An 18,399-nucleotide genomic window follows, 5' to 3' on the forward strand; every position below is an offset into this window, starting at 1 on the left:
GTTTAATTGAAGTACTTTGTTTAATAGAATCTTTGCCTTCACTCGCTGGTTGAGAATGCACAAGTCGTATTTTTTTGTTCCGGGGTGGGAGTGGAGAAAGAGGAGTAGAAGGAAGAAGAATCAGAATTCTTTATGTAACAAGCAATGACGTGATTTTAAGCTGTGATTCTTGGATATTCACTTTTCTGTTTTCTCGTAAATATCAGTGTGATCAGATGTGGGACACCTAACATAGCACCTGCTGTTCTATATTCTTCCATTTCTGTCTGACCACTTCTTTCTTTTCTCTCCTTTTTCCTTTTTATTCTTGTGTAGGCCTCACTAAAGGTGATGGTAGTAATGAACAAATTGATACACTCGAGGAAGTCCTAGATATTATAACAGAGGAATCCTCAGATTGGGTTTATGGTTTCTTCTCATTTCTGTATGATGTAATGACGCCTTTTGAAATACTAGAAGAAGAAGAAAATGAAGCATCAGAGGATGTTGCTGGTACGTCAGAGAATGAAGGGGTTCAGGGAAAAGAAAATTGTGTAATACTGGATTTACAAAACCAATAGCAGTCATTCTAAATCCTACATGAAGTTGGGGTGAAATATTAAAAAGCAACATGTTACTTTAAAGAGATGCACAAATGCAATTGGATCGGGGGGAAAAATGGAAGTCTATTGAGGTTAAGGTGTTTTCAGTAAATGAATTTTAAGATGCTTGTCAGAGCACTGTAGTACTACAGATGGCAGCAATGGACAGTAACAATGTGAAATACCTTAATAAACTAACCCATATGGACTGTTGATTGTATACATGAAACCTTGATGTACATATGAAATCTTGTTCTAAATTATCTGGTTTTACAACCTACGGAGGAAGTCTTTCTGTGGCTGCTTGCCGTAGGGAGGGGGTAAATGCTTACACGTGAGTGTAACTTAGTTCTTGAGTGTCTGCTTTTATGCAGCCAAATTTGTGCTTTTGCTGTTTTTTTTCCTGTTTTTTGCACTAATGTTAACAAATAGGGAGCTGTTAGTGTTTGCCATTGGGTTGGCATGTTAAAAGTTTTAACAAACTGAATTGACTACAACATGGAAATTGCTCATTGTGTATACAAAAGAAACTTGGCATGTTTGCGTCATGTAAATAAGACTTTTGTATTGATCTACGTACTGTTTCAATACATAAGAATTTGTTTTTTTGTTTGTACTGTATACTAATATGTGAATAGTTCTTTTATCAAGATTTTCTGGTTGTAATGTCAACATAGCATGAGAAGTGTGCATGTTGGTATATTGAGTAAAATCATACTAAATTAGCATGTCTAATGTAATGTTTTTGACATTCTTGGTTCCGTGAAATGATACTTGAATAAATGAAATGTAAAGATTTGATTTCGCTTGCCGTTATTTAGTAACCTTTTTAGGTGCATTAAACTGCACAATGCTTTAATGTGCATCCTTTTAGAAGAAACTGGAATTCTCAACACTAATTAATGCTTGATCACTCAACTCCCTTCATGGATTTGATGGCAAAGGTGTCTTACCTCTTTTTATATATAAAAACATGCAATAATTTAGACTTGTACATAGGAGACCTAGTTCTCAAACATTTGTATTATAGTCTAAATTTTACTTTATGCACATAGGTATCGATTGCCAGATATAATGGAGAATATACAAGAGAATAGTATTTGAGTATAATAGATCTAAAATCTCTCTTTGCCCACATTCAACAATGGGACCATTTTTGATGAAAGGGATATTTAAGCAGGTGTACTTCTCAGCAAAGTATTGACCTATTTTGTAAAGTAACTGCAGTATGAGACTTTTGAAAAATTTAATTGGAAATTCATTTGTTTTAGAATTTCTTTTGAAATGGTGCTTCCAGCAGTGGTGAGATAAATATTCTGCTTTGGCTCAACGTTGGGAAGGATGCACTGTTTCTAGTACTGCACATGCAGGGTTAAAGAGATTTAATGTGAATTCAGTTCAGTATAAAACAGGAGGACAACAAATGATGTGGCAGAATTTTTATTGTAGCAAAATGGTTTTCACATTTAAATAGTCAAATTTCTTCAGGGGTACATCTTTTATGTACGTATTCTAATAAGTGTACTATATTTTTACTTCATCATGTCAAATTATTTCCTTAGCACAGAGTTGAAGCCATGGTATTTACTTCAGAGATCAATGAAATAATGACATAAATATGTGACTGTAAATTTGCTTTCATAACCACAATATTAATCTAATATTGGAAGGACAGAGGAATTTGCATTCTAAATCTTAAATGTTTTGGTTGAAGTTGAACACCTAATATTCAGTTTTCATCCAAAGGGCGGCGGGGTGGAGATGTTTGCAGGGAGTGCTCATAATCTTATGCTGCGAGTACAAACCTGCTTGTGCATGATATGATAAAGTTCCTTTTAATCCTTATAACCTGTTGTAATTTTTTATTCATGCATTCATGGGATGTGGGTGTCGCTGGCAAGGCCATCCCTTATTGCTCTTGAGAAGGTGGTGATGAACCACCTTGAACCACTGCAGTTTGTGTGGTGAAGGTACGCCCACAGTGCTGTTAGGGAGGGAGTTCCAGGACTTTGACTCAGCGATGATGAAGGAACTGCGATATATTTCCAAGTCAGGATGGTGCGTGACTTGGAGGGGAACTTGCAGGTGGTGGTGTTTCCATGTGCCTGCTGCCCTTGTCCTTCTAGGTTGCAGAGGCTGTGAACTTAGGAGGTGCTGTCGAAGAAGGCTTGGCACGTTTCTGCAATGCATCTTGTAGATGGTACACGGTGTGCCGGTGGTGGAGGGAGTGAATGCTTAAGGTGATGAATGGAATGCCAATCAAGCAGGCTGCTTTGTCCTGGATGGTGTCGAGCTTCTGGAGTGTTGTTGGAGTTGCACTCAGCCAGGTAAGTGGAGAGTATTCCATCACACTCCTGACTTATGCCTTGTAGGTGGTGAGAAGTCGGGTGCTGAGTCACTCGCCGCAAATTACACTGCCTCTTACCGGCTTTTGTAGCCACAGTATTTATGTGCTGGTCCAGTTAAGTTTCTGGTCAATGGCGACACCTCAGGATGTTGATGTGGGATTCGACAATGGTAATGCGTTGAATGTCAAGGGGAAGTGGTTAGACTTTCTCTTGTTGGATGTGGTCATTGCCTCGCACTTGTGTGGTGCGAATGTTACTTGCCACTTACCAGCCCAAGCCTGACTCTTGTTCAGGCCTTGCTGCATGCAGCACGGGCTGCTTCTTTGTAATCTACAAGATTCACTAATTGATCAGCCAGCACCATTTTGATTATTTACGTTTGGTTACTAAAATCTTGAACAAAATCTTTAATTGAATTTCTTCTTTGAATTATTGGAACCTGAATCCATCTTTCTTTGAACTGTTGACAGCAACAGACTTGATCTAAGTGGAACCAAATGAAAATCTTCTGATCTTTAATGAACAGATGTTTTTTTTTCTTTCCAAGCTGAAATTGAGTATTTAAAATATTGTTTTATATGAACCCCTAACATGCAGTATCAGAGTGGCAGGAAGCAAGTTCACATTGGTGATCTTTCACTTGGTGAGTTCTGATCTTGTCTGTGGTGTTGCAGAGGGGAGGTGTAGGCTGTTTCTTCTGAATAGAGAGGAGAGAAATATCTGAGAGTTACCCTGGACTGTTCTTTAACATTGTGTTAAAATCTAGCTACAGAATGGCGGTATTGGAATTTTGTGAGCAATGGGTAAATTCAGCTGGGGATTTGATAAGGAAAGAGAGAATCAGTCTTCAAGCACCTTTACATGTCTATGCATGTTCCAAAGCAATTCACATACAATAATGACGAAGATGCAGTTACCGTTCCTATGCAAGTGAACATGACAGCCCTTTTGTTTATTGAGGATCCATAAACATTATATTGAGATGGTGGTAATGGAGGGAAAAAATTGCCCAGGACAATAGGAACATTTGCTTAAAAAAAAATACTGCGGATGCTGGAAATCTGAAATAAAAAACAGAAAATGCTGGAAATACTCAGCAGGTCAGGCAGCATCTGTGGAGAGAGAAAGAGTTAATGTTTCAGGTTGCTGTTGCTTCGTCAGAACTTGAAAAAGTTCGAGATGTAACAGGTTTTTAAACAACTGTAGGGGCAGGGAAAGGGGGTGGAGGAAAGATCAAAAGTGAAGGCCTGTGATTGGGTGGAAGGCAGGAGATTAAGAGACAAAGGATGATGATGCAAGGCAAAAGGAGATAGTAATGAGGCAAGTTAAGAAACAAAAGATGAGTCTAGATAGGGTGTAAGTAGAAATGGCAGAATTAACAACAGCTGCCATGGAAAAGAGAAAAAAAAACACACACAAAAATTAGGGGCAGGGCTATGGTCTGAAATTGTTGAACTCGATGTTGAGTCCAGAAGGCTGTCAAGTATCTAAACGAAAGATGAGGTGCTGTTCCACGAGCTTTTGTTGAGCTTCATTGGAACAGTGTAAGAGGCCGAAGATGGAGAGATCAGATTGGGAGTGAAGCGGAGAATTAAACTGACAGGTGACCCGGAAGCTCGGGGTCACGCTTAAAGTGAACGGAGGTGTTCTGCAAAGGGGTCACCCAATCTGCATTTCGTCTCCCCAATGTAGTAGGACAGCGAATTTCAGTACACTAAATTGAAAGTAAATCGCTGTTTCACCAGGAAGGAGTGTGTGGGGCCCTGGACAGGTAAAAGGACAGGTGTTACATCTCCTGCGCTTGCACAGAAAGGTGCCGTGGGAAGGAGAGGGCATGTTGGGGATGATTTAAGGAGTGGACTAGGGTGTTGTGGAGGCAGCGGTCCCTTCGAAATGCTGAAAGGGGAAAGGAAGATGTGTTTGTTGGTGGGATCATGCTGGAGGTGGCGGAAATGGAGGAGGATGATCCGTTGAACGTGAAGGCTGTTGGGGGTGATTTCATGGTTCTGGGAGGAGGGGGAAGGGGTGAGAGCAGAAGTGTGGGAAATAGAATGGACAAGGTCGAAGGCCATGTCAACCATGGTAGAGGGGAATCCTCGGTTGAGGAAAAAGAAAGATATATCGGAAGCACTAGTATGGAAGGTGGTGTCTGAACAGATGCAACGGAGAAACTGGGAGAATGGAATGGAATCCTTACAGGAAGCGGGGTAGGAGGAAGTGTAGTCCAGGTTGCTGTGGAAGTGGGTGGGCTTATCGTGACTGTTTGTCAAAAGCCTATCCCCAGAAATGGAGACCGAGAAGTCGAGGAAGGGAAGAGTCAGAGATGGATCATGTGAGGGAAGAGTGGAAATTGGAAGTAAAGTGAATGAAATTTTCCAGTTCCGGGCAAGAGCAGGAAACTGCACCGATCGTCATCAGGAAAATTTGCTGCATTTCTTCTACTAGTGCTGTGGGATCGTTGACTTCATCTAAGTAGGGAGACTAGACTTAAGTGTAACATCTCGGTCAAAGGAGGGCACTTCTAACAATGGAGTACTCTCTGCACTGAATTGGCAGCCAAATTTGTGTATGGTGTAGTGAGTCTTGGCCCTAAGTGGAAACATAACAGTACTTTGCAGTGTAAAGCGCTTGGTCTTTGTTTCTGCAACAAATTAATAATTCATTAGAAAAAGGTGTAGTGCCAGAGGAATGGCGGATAGCTAACATAATACAGGCAATTCTGGATTATTTGCACACGGATGCAACAGGAAACCGTTGTAACGGCATTTAAAATTCCGTGTGCGCGTGCTGCTGCAGCCGCTGTCTCTCGCGGCCGTTGCTGACGTCAGAGTTCTTTTGGCCCGGGAAGGCATCGGGCTGGTGCGTTCGGAGTCCTTTCTGTCCGGGAAGGCAATGTGCTCCGGAACCCCGGAGCTAGACAATCTCTTCCTTGAGTCCACCTGCATGCATGCTGGTAATGTCCATACTGCCTTGTTACTGCTTGTAGCTGATTGCACAGTATTTATTCATTGAAGTTTTAACTTTATAATGTCAACTCGCTCTAACTGAGAAATCGTTTACCTGGCATAGCCCAATCCCCGAGAGACCCGGATAATCGAGAGTTGCCTGTACCCATATTAAGAAGGGGATAGAACATGTCTGGGTAATTATAGACCAAATAGCTTGACATCGGTGGTTGGAAAAATAATGGAATCCCTACTAAAGGAGAAAATAGCAGAACAACTAAAACCAAAAATATAATGATTAGTCGGCATGGATTTCAAAAGGGAAAGTTGCTTGACCAATCTTATTGAATTTTGTGAATAGGTAACAGAGTGAGTAGACAATTCTAATGCAGTACATGTAATTTATCTAGATTTTCAAAAGGCCCTTCGATAAGGTACCCTCTAATAGACTAATGAACAAGGTCAGAGAATGTGGAGTCCGGGGACAAGTAGCAGAATGGACAGTTAGCTGGCTTCAAGACAGAGAGTGGGGCTAAAGGGTAGCTACACACAGTGGCAGAAGGTGGGTAGTGGTGTTCCACAAGGATCGGTGCTGGGACCACTTCACAATTTATATTGCCGATTTAGACTTTGGAATCAATTTCTAAATTTGCAGATGACACCAAAGGTGGGGTGGGGCGGGGCGGGGGGTATTCAATACTGAAGAAGACTGCAACAAATTACAGGAGGACATTAATAAACTTGCAGAATGAGCATATCATTGGCAAATGAAGTTCAACACAGATAAAAGTGAGTTATTACATTTTCATAGAATCATAGAAATTTACAGCACGAAAGGAGGCCATTTCGGCCCATCATGTCCGCACAGGCCGACCAAGAGCTATCCAGCCTAATCCCACTTTCCAGCTCTTGGTCCGTAGCCCTGTAGGTTACGGCACTTTAAGTACACATCCAAGTATCTTTTAAATGTGGTAGGGGTTTCTGCCTCTACCACCCTTTGAGGCAGTGAGTGCCAGACCCCCACTACCCTCTGGATGAAGAAATTTCCCCTAATTTCCTCTAAACCTCCCCCCAATTACTTTAAATCTATGCCCTCTGGTTGTTGACCCCTCTGCCAAGGGGAACAGGCTCTTCGTATCCACTCTATCCAGGCCCCTCATAATTTTATACACCTCAATCAGGTCTCTCCTCTGCCGCCTCTGTTCCAAAGAAAATAGACCCAGCATCTCCAATCTTTCCTCATAGCCAAAATTCTCCAGTCCAAGCAACATTCTTGTAAATCTCCTCTGCACTCTTTTGGTAGGAAGAATAGGGAGATCACTTATTCTTGGAGGGTGCGAGTCTAGGTGGGATAGAGGAACAAAGGGATCTCCGAGTACAATTACACAAATCATTAAAGGTTGCGACACAGGTTAGCGAGGCCATTTTAAAAAAAAAAGCTAACCGAGCACTAGGGTGTATTTCTAGAGGTATAGAATTGAAAAGTAGTGAAGTTATGCTAAACCTGTATCGAAGGATATAAAGGCACTGGAGAGGGTGGAGAGAAGATTTACAAGGTAAATACCAGAAATGCGAGAGTATACATATCAGGAAAAGATGAACAGGCTTGGGTCTCTTTTCTCTTGAAAAAAGAAGGCTGAAGGGTGACCTAACAGAGGTCTTTAAAATTATGAAAGATTTTGATGGAGTGGATACAAAGAGAATGTTTCCACTTGTGGGGAAGAGCACAACTAGAGGCCATTAATATAAGCTGGTCACCAAGAAATCCAAAAGGGAATTTAGAAGAAACTTCTTTACCCAAAGAGTGGTGAGAATGTGAAACTCGCCACCACAGGGAGTGGTTGAAGCGAATAGTATAGATGCATTTAAGGGGAGGCTAGGCAAGTATATGAGGGAGACAGGAAAAGAGGGTTGTGCTGATGGATTTCGATGAGGAGGAGTGGAGCATACACACTGGCATGGACTGGTTGGGCCGAAGGCCTGTTTTTGTGTCGTATATCCTGTGTCTCCCATCTGCAGTGGTGCTTTTCTGCTGTAGGCGTGATGGGCTGAAGGCCTGCGCTTCGCTGCTCACTAATACTGCTCTATCATCTGATGGGTGTGCAAAGCTAGATTAATTGTTTGACTTTTTTCCAGCCCTTCACTTTGAGATTGAGAATTTGCTATTGGAAAATTCTTTGATGCAATTGTGCACATTGCCACTCTGTGTGGCATAGGACAATGCCATCTAACCAGTATAGTTGAAGTACGTCAAGATCTTTTTAATTGGCATGATTCCTCGTAATGGAAAATAATTTTTTCTGTAAAGGTATGTATTCTTTAAAAGTTGAACGGTCTTTCAGTATGCTAAAGAGGGACTATGTTCTAAAGAAAGACTATGCACTATCTAGTGCCGGAGCTCTGTAGCTTCAAGCACTTTTTATATTTTTTTTAAAAGCGCACAATTTTATGCTAAAATAGTGTTTATTAGTTCAGGTCCTGAAAATCATTACTGTTATTGTATGTGTGGTCAACAACCTCCACCAAAGAGGAAAAAAGTGTTTTGAAATAAAAATACAACACATCTGTGTGTACGTGTTTTCAGCATGGTTTGTAAATGTTTTGAATAGTTTATCACAATTTTTGTTTAAATAGGTGAAAGCTTAGTATTCCTAGGATAATTTGAGAGGTTTACAGTTTCTCTACACTGCACCTTTGTAATTGCTTAATGCTACAATGGCCACAAGTTGAGTTTTCACTTCAAATGGAAGGGACTGTGTTGGCTCATTTTATGCTTCATTCTGAAATTCGATGCATTTTCTTGAACTTATGGGCCCAAGTTTCCACATGATTTGCGCCTGATTTTTAGGAGCAACTGGTGGAGAACGGACTATCTTAGAAATCGCAATTCTCCACTTTTTTTTTTTCTGCAGTTCTAGTCAGGTAGAACAGTTCCACTTTGGAACAGAATTTTTTCTTCAAAAGGGGGCGTGTCCGGCCACTGACGCCTGATTTCAAAGTTTCCACAGTGAAAACGTACTCCAAACTAACTTAGAATGGAGCAAGTGAAGATTTTTGTAGAACTGAAAAAACCTGTTCGACACATTAAAAAATCAGGCGCAGGTTACAAATTAGGCGTCCAGAACGAGGTGGGGGGAAGAGGGGTTGAAGGGAAGTCATTAAATTCTATAATAAATCCTTATTAATACTTCTACAAATATTATACAAATAAATCCAACTGGAATAAACATTTATAAGCAAAGAAAAGATTAAATAAACCATCTTCCTACCTGTGTGAAAGTGCTTCAGGCACAGAGAATTCTGCAGGCGTTCGTTCCCGCGCGGGGGTGGGGAAGGAAACAGCCGTTTCGTTCCCGCAGAGCCGGGGGGGGGGGGGGAGGGGGGGAGAGAGAGGATGAGAGGAGAAAGAGGAGGAGGCAGCCGTTCGTTCCCGTGGCGGGGGTGGGGGGGGGGAAGGAAACAGCCGTTTCGTTCCCGCAGAGCCGGGGGGGGGGGGGGAGGGGGGGAGAGAGAGGATGAGAGGAGAAAGAGGAGGAGGCAGCCGTTCGTTCCCGCGGCGGGGGTGGGGGGGGGGAAGGAAACAGCCGTTCGTTCCCGCGGGGGGGGGGGGGGAGGAGACAGTGAGAAGGTTGCAAGAAGCCTCAGTGCTGATGTGCTGATGGCAGTGTGCTTTTATTAAAAAATGTTCAAAAATTAAACAGCTACAAAGAACTACAAAAATGGCCGAGTGCCAATGTTTCCTTCACACTGCGCGTGCGCGAACGCTCCAACGCGCACGCGCAGCGTTGCCGGCAGGAAAAAAACTAATTTAAATGGTACCCGCCCCCTCCCACTTACAAAATCGGCGCGAGTGTAGGCTCCGCGCACCTGGGCGACACGCCAAACAGACAAGGAGCTGCAGGGCGCTCCAGAATCGCGCGTTTTTTTTCCGGCGCCATTTTAGGCGCAAAAAATGGGCGCCCTGCTCGGAGGGGCGCCCATTTTTTATTGTGTGGAAACTTGGGCCCTATGATCTATACCTCATCTATATTTGCTTTTTAAGCTTTCCATTTTAAGCTTTTTTTCAATCCAGTGTTTTATTTGGCTTTGAAATTTCTGGCTCAAACTTCAAAAAAAGTTCTTACTGAATAGTTATAGGTGACTTGTCTGCCCACTGGATTTGTGGTTGCATCATGCACATCTGGATTATGTATTGGATTTGCATGTGCTTCATATATAATAAAGGAAACTACAAAAAAGTGGCAAGATCTTCCAGAGTGTTATAGTGTGTATATATATATAAATATTAGAATGGAGTTCATTTTAGTCAGCTAATTACTTGATTATGTTTTATGTTCACTTTGTCAACCTGTAGACTGTCAAAAGTTTGAATGATACAACTATTGACATCTGATTTCATCCAGGTTATGCCTGTTAATTTTCATCCTTTGCATATGATTGGCATCAAAATACGTAGAATTTTAGCAATGGCTCAGTTGACAAAAGTCCTGACCAGCTTGAAACTGCACAATATAGATCAGAAAGGTTCTTAGAACAATCTCGGTTGTATACAATTCGATGATCTAGACTGGGGCTTTTAGTTTTCTAAAATACACATTAAATATATTCAAAAAATAATTGAATTATTAGGATAGTAATATTTCTTGTGAAAGTTGAAGTGGCAATAGTGTTGCATAGCAAAGATGTTTGATTCTTACCTGGAAATGCTAAGTGGCAATAGAGCCATTACGGGGGAAGACATCGGCCCGGATTTTGCGTACTAGTAATGGCGAGGTTGTCTGCGCTCGTCGTTATTATTGGGTAAAACTGACAGCAACTTCTGGCATCTGCAAATGTGCAGTTAAAAGCAGAAATTTGGAAGCTGCTGTAAGTGATGCTCTGCTCCTCCATAGGCTGTGCAGTTGCAGTATTCTGATTTGAATGAGAAGCCTCCATACTGCTAGTCCTGCTCACAGATGCCCTGGAGTTGGCTCCGAATTCAAACAGACGTTGACAAGCCCGCTAAAAGTCTGTGGGCAACTCTATACGAGGTGAATCGCGAAAGCTGTGCCTTCGCCGCTCACAGCATAATGCAGGCCATAGTTTTCAAAATTAGATTTGTATTCTTTATCAAGTGGACAGAGACAATGCCCTGATGTGAAAGCAAAACTATCTGGTGAAAGCATTTTCCCATTGTTGAATACAGTGTAAACATACAGGGCTAGATTTTCGGTTTTCAGCGAAAAAAGTAATTTCACACCAAAATTACTATTTTCAGGCCTAACTTTCAGCCCTGTAAAATCGGCGATGCACGTGGATCTGCGGCGCAAACCGCGAGTTTCAGCAACTTTAGGCCAAGGCCATAGCACTGCGAGAGAGGCTTTGGGAGGATGGAAAAAATTGCAAAAAGCAGGAAGAAAAAATCACGAAACATTCAAAAAACACTTGCCTAATAAATTGCAGCAAAAAATTAAAACAAGAAAAACTTTTACTTACCTTTTTGCAGGTCTTCATGCTGCTCAAAGGGTTGTCCTGACAAGTTTGACCCTGTCGGTATTGAGCGTGTGTCGTACAGGTCCAGATGGAGCCGAAAGTACGACGGCAACGCAATCCGCAGCGTTTCACGTCGGCGCACCTCTCCCCGGCGGTACATGAAAGCGCCACCGCACAGAGAGGGCTGAGGATCCCGCCGACCGGGTCTTCGCCACAGGGTCAAATCGCGGCGCAAAGTCGGCCAACATCTAGCCAACAGTGTAATGACAACAGGTTTCAGATTCCCAAGATAAATTTCTGTCCCTTGGGTCATGTAAGAACCCATGAGGGAGAACGAGTTTACTTTGTTATTTTGCCTCTAGTGGAATCCATCCTAGACGAATGGAGTCAAATTTTACCTGCGTCTATAGGCACACTATATATATTATATATATAATATTATAATATATATATATATGTAATAATTTTGGGTTGTTTCAATGTTCCCCTTGATGGTCATAAAAAGTGACCAAAAATACTCATTGTTGAAGGATTATTGAACTCTTCAGGCAAATAAATGTTAGATTGTAGGTTGACAATGCAGCTTTGTCTTACCTCGTGTTTTGTTCTTTTAAATGAGGAAACTGATTAGAAGTAATTATAACTTCCTGAGTTCGGAACAGAATGCTGTCATCTTTGAGGAATTAGATGGTTTGCAGACTCTGGATTTCACTTTATTTGGAAGCAATTTCATCTCTAGCTTCTTGCATACCTTGTATTATTGAGGTATTTTGTTATCAACCTAATTCTTTCTGTTTTCTACCCCAACTATAACCAGTGTTTTAAAAATCATTTACCATATAATCTGATTTCAAAGGAAATCTGACCAATCTAATGCTAAATTCTGTATTAACCGGGTACGAATTATCTTCATGCATAATGCAAGTTTCATTGATTTAAAGCTAAGCTCAGTATCATGTTTTGTCCTATCCTTAGAGGCACTCTGCATGTGGATCCCTCAGTTTGTTCATTGACTAGCTATTAGAGAGGTTCAGGCCCATGTAAATGTGTTGAACCTGACTTGTTAGTTTTTAAACTAACTGAAAATTTAGTCTATTCTTTCCTTCTTGTGACTGATAGACCCGGGAGGAAAAGTGAAAGCAAAGGAAAAGTCTAAGGAAAAAGGTACTTGCTAAAAATCCAGTAACGGCAAGACTGGTTGGTTGATTTAAATTTGTGAAAGCATGCACTGCATGAATATGGCCTTTAATGATGAATTGCATCTCCCACAAATTGCATATGCTCCATCATACCCTCGTGTGCAAAGACGTTTTTTGCAGAACATTTTCCCACATGTTTTTTTTTAAGTTTAATCTATTCAGAAATAGCGACCAGGAGCCAAGTATAAAACATTGAAAAGGGGTAAATTTCAAAGAAGTGAGGAAATGGTTTTACTAAATTAATTGGGAGGTTGTTCTGCAATGCTGCAGTAGAGGGCAAGTGGAACGCATTTTAAATGTATAATGTTGAGCATGCAAAATAAATACATATGGAGAACTAGTAACTTCAGTTTAAACCAGCATGTCTGTGAATAGATTAATAAACAAATCAAAAGTAAAATGAATTTGGGGAAGCAGTTTACAAATCCTGTGGATGTAGATGAAAATATGCAGAAAAATATCCTATGTAATATATCCTATGTAAAAATATTATGATTAGCGGGGCATCGGTGCAAAACATATCTATGTAGTTCTTTCAAAACTTCAAAGAAGTCAAAGAAGAGGTGGAAACCATAAGATGCAAACAAGCTTGAAATAGAGACTGAGCACAAGATAGTGAATGTTCTGAATGGGAATTTGAAGTCCTAGATAGGCTAAAAGGAGTCAAAACAAATTCTTAAAGATAGAAGATATATTATCCCAAAGTGATGGAGACTAGGGAGAAGATTTATGGAGTATTAATCATTAAGTCACGAGACACTGAAAGATACCAGTGGATTGGAAACAGTCGAACATGGTTCCCATTTTCAAAACAGGTGACATTGGAGCTTGACAACTGCATTTCTCGTACTTCAATTCCATTAAAAATAATACAATTAATTTGTCAGATGTAAACTTGAAATTTATTGGTACAATAATAACTTAGTAACAGCAGCCCCAGATGGGCAAGATCAAGAAGAAAATAATGGGTCTTAAAATTGACAAGTCTCCAGGACCTGGTGGAATCCACCCAAGGATATTAAAAGAAATGTGCAAGGTCATTGCAGATACATTAGTCATTTTCCAAAGTGCTCCTAGATTCAGGAATTGTGCTTTTGGATTGGAAAATTGCAAATGACACTCCGTTATTTAAGAAGAGGGGAAGAGAGAAACCACAGACTTGTCCGTTTAATTGTAAGGAAATTACTGGAATCTGTCATAAACTGAGTGATTGAGTAGATGGGCAAGTATCATTCGGCTTGGATTTGTGAAGGGTATTTAATGTGACTGAGGGGTTAACAATTGTGTATTGGTTATTGTCTATTGATGTCGAAAGGTAATTTCTGAAAGTATTTGATAAGGTTCCAAACAAGAGATTATTATTTTTAAAAAATAGAGAAATGTATACATTGCATTGATTAGGCCGTAGAGAGCGTGTAGAATAGAGTAACCAGAGTACTGCCAGTGAGGAGAAATCTGAGACCCTGGTAAACGGATGGCTTGGAGGAGATTTATTAAGAAATCTAAACTCTTCCTATAGATTGGGTGAATATGGAAAAACTATTTCCTTTGGTTAGTATGTCAATGATGAGTCATGAATTGAAAAGTATCAGAGAGTGAGTGGCAGGTTTGGTGATTTTAATTTGTTTTTTTAGTAGTGGGAGTATGGAATGCATTGCCGCATGGAGAGGCTGAGGCAGCGCCATTACATATTTAAGGGAAAGTTGGAATATTTGAAGCAGAGGAAGACTCGGCTTCGGGGAGAAACCAGGCCAGTGGAATTAGTTCTGAATTGTCCTAAAAAGGCTGGCACAGACACAATGAGTTGAATTACTCCTCTGTGTTGTAAGCTTCTATGTACAATTTCACATTCCAGTTTTAGAATGCAGGAGCAGATGAGTTACAAGTGTTCAGACAGGTAGTATGAGAATGGACCTGTAGATCAGGTGATTTGTAAAGTGCTACATTTCATGTTTTTTTTATTAAGAGGAGGCAATGTTAGCACTTCGAATACGATTGATCTGGTCTCAATACAGCCTGCTTACTTCAAAAACAGGCTTTCAGATGGAGTGTCATAGCCAATTGGTAGTGAAAATTGCAAGTTTGATGTGGAATCTATTCAAGAAGACAAAGGAGGTAATTCTGGAGTGATGTAACCAAGGTTAGGAATAAAAGGGAAAGCCTTGTAACTGTACAAAAAATAGTGGCGAAAATGAAGACTGAGGATTGTAGAAAGTAATAAAATGAAGCCAAGAACATAATGAGAAGGGCATTACTTTAATAGTAGACAACTTTTATTTTTAAGAGCATAGTATGCTGACATTGTACTTGCCGATAAACAGTCCGCAATTGTTTAATTGTACCAAGTGCTTTAAATAGATAAGGCACTCTACTCACAATGTTTCATCAACAAATCTCTTGTTCCCCCATGAATGGCAATTTAAATTTGTATACTGCTCTTAGCATAGAGAAACCTCCCAAGATGTTTCACCAAGGTGTAAGGAAAAAATGGACCCGAGTCAAAGAGGGAGATGTTAGGAAGATTTCTTTTTAAAGTGGATTTTAAGAATGTTCTTGGAGGACAGGGAGGAAATTCCATAATGTGGAGCCTAGGTGGCTGAAAGCACTGCTGCCAGTGGAGATGTGAAGTGAAGGAATGTACAGGTGGTTGGAGTCAGAATTCTGAGAGGAAGGTTGTAGCTTTCGAGATTATATTGAGACATTAGGGAAACAGTGAGCCTGCATAGGTCAGTGAGACAGGGTTAATGGGTGGGCAGGACTTAGTGCGGGTTAGGATATAGGCAAGAAAGATGAAAAGAAAAAACCTGCCTTTATGTAGTGTCCATCACGGCCTCAGGACATACCAAAGTGCTTTGCAATAAATTAAATACTTTTGAAGTAAAATCACTGTTGTAAGGTAGGGAAATGTTCCAACCAATTTGCACATGGCAAGGTCCCATAAACAGCAGTGAGGTAAGTGACGAGATAATTTTTTGTAGTGATGCTGGTTGAGAGAGAACACCAGATGAAGCTCCTCAACACCTTTTCGAATAGTGCCATGGGAATCTTTTACATCCACCTAAGAGAGCAGACACAGCTTCGGTTAACTCCTCATCCAAAACATGGCAACTACATCAGTGCAGCACTCAGTACGACACTGAAGTGTCAGCTTAGATTATGTGCTCAAATGTCTGGAATGGGCTGAAGTTTATAAAGGATAGGACAGTCAGGAGAGTGTTGGAATAGCTGAGTCTGGAGGACTATCTAATGGGAAAATACATCCTTTTAAATGGGCACAAACCCAGTTGCTGGAGAGAGAAGAAGTGCCTGTTGAGAAGCTTGAAAATTTAAATGCAATAACTTGCATGGGTTGTGTTTATGTTTCCAATTGTTACTGTATCTTTATCAGCATAATGATACAGGATTGTTTGCTACTTGCATTTTGCAGGAACCTAGTAACTTTGGGGTCAAGTTTCGGCCTGAGTTGCTCCTATTTTTTTGGGAGCAACTAGTTTAGAATGGGGGAGGGGAGGATAGGGAGGGAGGGAGGGAGGGGGGGGGGGGAGGGGAGGGGGGGAGGGAGGCTGAACTGGCCCGGCTGACGAGAGGAAGCTGGACTGAAGATTTTGGGCGGGGCCTGCCCCCCAGCAAGATGCCGGGCCCGCCCCCAGCAAGATGCGGCAGGAGCAGGAACTGGGCGGGAGAGAGCAGGAGCGGGAGCTGAACGGGGAGGGTGGTGGGAGCCAGAGCAGGAGCTCAAGAGGAGGGAGGTCTAGTGAGCCCATTCAGCCAAGGCTAGGGGCGGCGTGCTTCGGGCTCCTCCCACACAGCCTCTGGCGCCTGGAGCTACTGCACATGCGCGCACACTCTAGCGCGCATGTGTAGAGGTCCCGGCACTGTTTTCAGCGCCGGGACCTGGCTCCAATCCGACCCCTTGTGTTGCGCTGCGCCAAGGGCCTGGAGCGTTCCAGCAGCGGGGAGAATATCGAGGTAAGTTTAGAGCGCCAAATTCAGGCGTGGCTTGCTGGGCTGTGCCGTTGTAGGCGCGGCCTGAAACTTGACCCCATTAGTTCTGGAATTTAGGAGAAAGTCATCTCAAATTTATTGTGCTGTTGTGTCATTTGGCTTATTACAATATGCTATATTTTTAAAAACACACATTTTTAAACCAAGATACTTTAAAGTGTGAACCTTCCTAATGTGCACCTGGTCTTCCTGCAGGCCTGTCTTATTTTGGCCAGTGTGTGCCTACAGAGTGATGTTGTATGTTGCCACAGGGACAGTAATTTGCATGAATGCATGTTGATGACAATGTGTGCTAGAGCAGTGAGATTGCTAGCTTTAGGAATATCTAGTTTGCGGGGGAGGGGCGGAGGAGGAGAAGAACAGGTCTTCTGGCTACTCTTTCATATTAAAAAAAATCTAGCAAGTTTATTTCTGCTAGATGTGAGCAAAGACCAACATAAAAACAGTTTTAAATTTATCACTTCAAATTTCTCTCGCAGTGCCTTGTCCTCGCCTGTGCTACTCAAAATACCCTTTCCAGGCACAGGTCAACTGCAGAAGGACAAAATCTATAATTTTACTGTTTGGTATTGACAAGCTCGGTGTGATTATGTGAAAACTTCATATGCACCATTAAGCTTCGCTGAAATCCTAGTGACTGTTTAGCAGCATACTTTTTTCAATCTAAAATTCATATTGCTGCTCTCAATTTAATGACTGGCTTGTATATTAGTAAACTAATTGAATGCAAGGAGCATTTTATATACCAGATCAGACCTCTTTCCTCTCCCATGTTCCAGTATGATCTCCAAATTTAAAATAGTTTTGGAATGTTGTAAGATAGAGAACACTCATGGCTTCTGATGGTTTTTCGCCCCCCCCTCCACGCAATAATATATGGAGTAAAGCAGCTCTTTAATTCTGCAATCCAAGCCGTTTTGCTGTTTGAGTGAAAATGTTCCTTCCAAAAATACAGCTTTTCATTCACATTTTGATTTTCCTTGAAATATTAAGTGAAGGAAGCATTAAGAGAGCTTAAAAAGGCAAAAGAGAAAACTGAAACAAAGAAGAAAGCTAAGAGACCCAAACCTATAAGAGCTGCTGAGGAAGAAAAGTCTAAGAAAGCAAAGAAAGAAAAGGCAGAGCTGAAAATGGTGAAACTGAAAAAGGGAAAGCCTGTGAACAAATCCGAAATGAGGAAAAAGGGGTCTGAAAAAGAGAAGAAAGACAAGGCTGAGAAAGTGAAAGCAAAGGAAAAATCTGACTCCTTGAAAGAGAAGGTTAAAAAGTTTTTTGAGAAGCTCAGAGGTGCAAAAAATGTGCATGTGAAAGATAAAAAGGAAGCCAATAAGTCTCTCAAGGTTAAAACTATCAACAAGGAGAAGGAAAAGAAGGGGAATAAGAAATGAAGATATCCCCATAATGTTAGAGACAGATTGATCAAGCTTACTGCCTTTGTGGACCTGCACTGTGACAGCAATCCAATAGATCTCCAACAGTGTGTACCATACCTTGCTGGTATAACTGATGCAATTACACACAGTAGTGCTTTGGCGCTTGAACTTGAGCAATTTAAACTGATAGTGAAAATATATATTTTGCTAAACCACACTAGTTTTCTGCATTTTGGTAGCAGTTCTTGTATAACTAATGAAAATGGTGAATCTGAAAAATTACTACATAGAACAGGAAATATTACATTTCATTAATATTGTAGTACCAATTATAGCTCAATTATGTAGCTCCTATTTTTTAAGTGGTGAATTAAAACTGAATTCTCATTATTAAAACATCCCCCGAGGTTCTAATTTTGTGAACTTGCCTCTAGGGTTAATGTATGAATTTGTACAGTTCTCATTAAAACATCACC

At 41.1% G+C, this 18,399-nt stretch overlaps 1 protein-coding gene across 1 annotated transcript in view; it reads left to right on the forward strand.

Annotated features, from left to right (window-relative positions):
- unm_hu7910 (un-named hu7910) overlaps nucleotides 1-18,399 on the forward strand; it is a 397,894-nt gene that overhangs the window by 61,242 nt on the left and 318,253 nt on the right. The window contains 1 exon segment of the mRNA XM_070891910.1: nucleotides 3,759-3,772. Within this exon segment, the coding sequence (XP_070748011.1) occupies nucleotides 3,759-3,772 (14 nt within the window).

The sequence above is a fragment of the Pristiophorus japonicus genome, chromosome 1 (assembly GCF_044704955.1).
Source record: "Pristiophorus japonicus isolate sPriJap1 chromosome 1, sPriJap1.hap1, whole genome shotgun sequence".
NCBI classification, from domain to species: Eukaryota; Metazoa; Chordata; class Chondrichthyes; family Pristiophoridae; genus Pristiophorus; species Pristiophorus japonicus.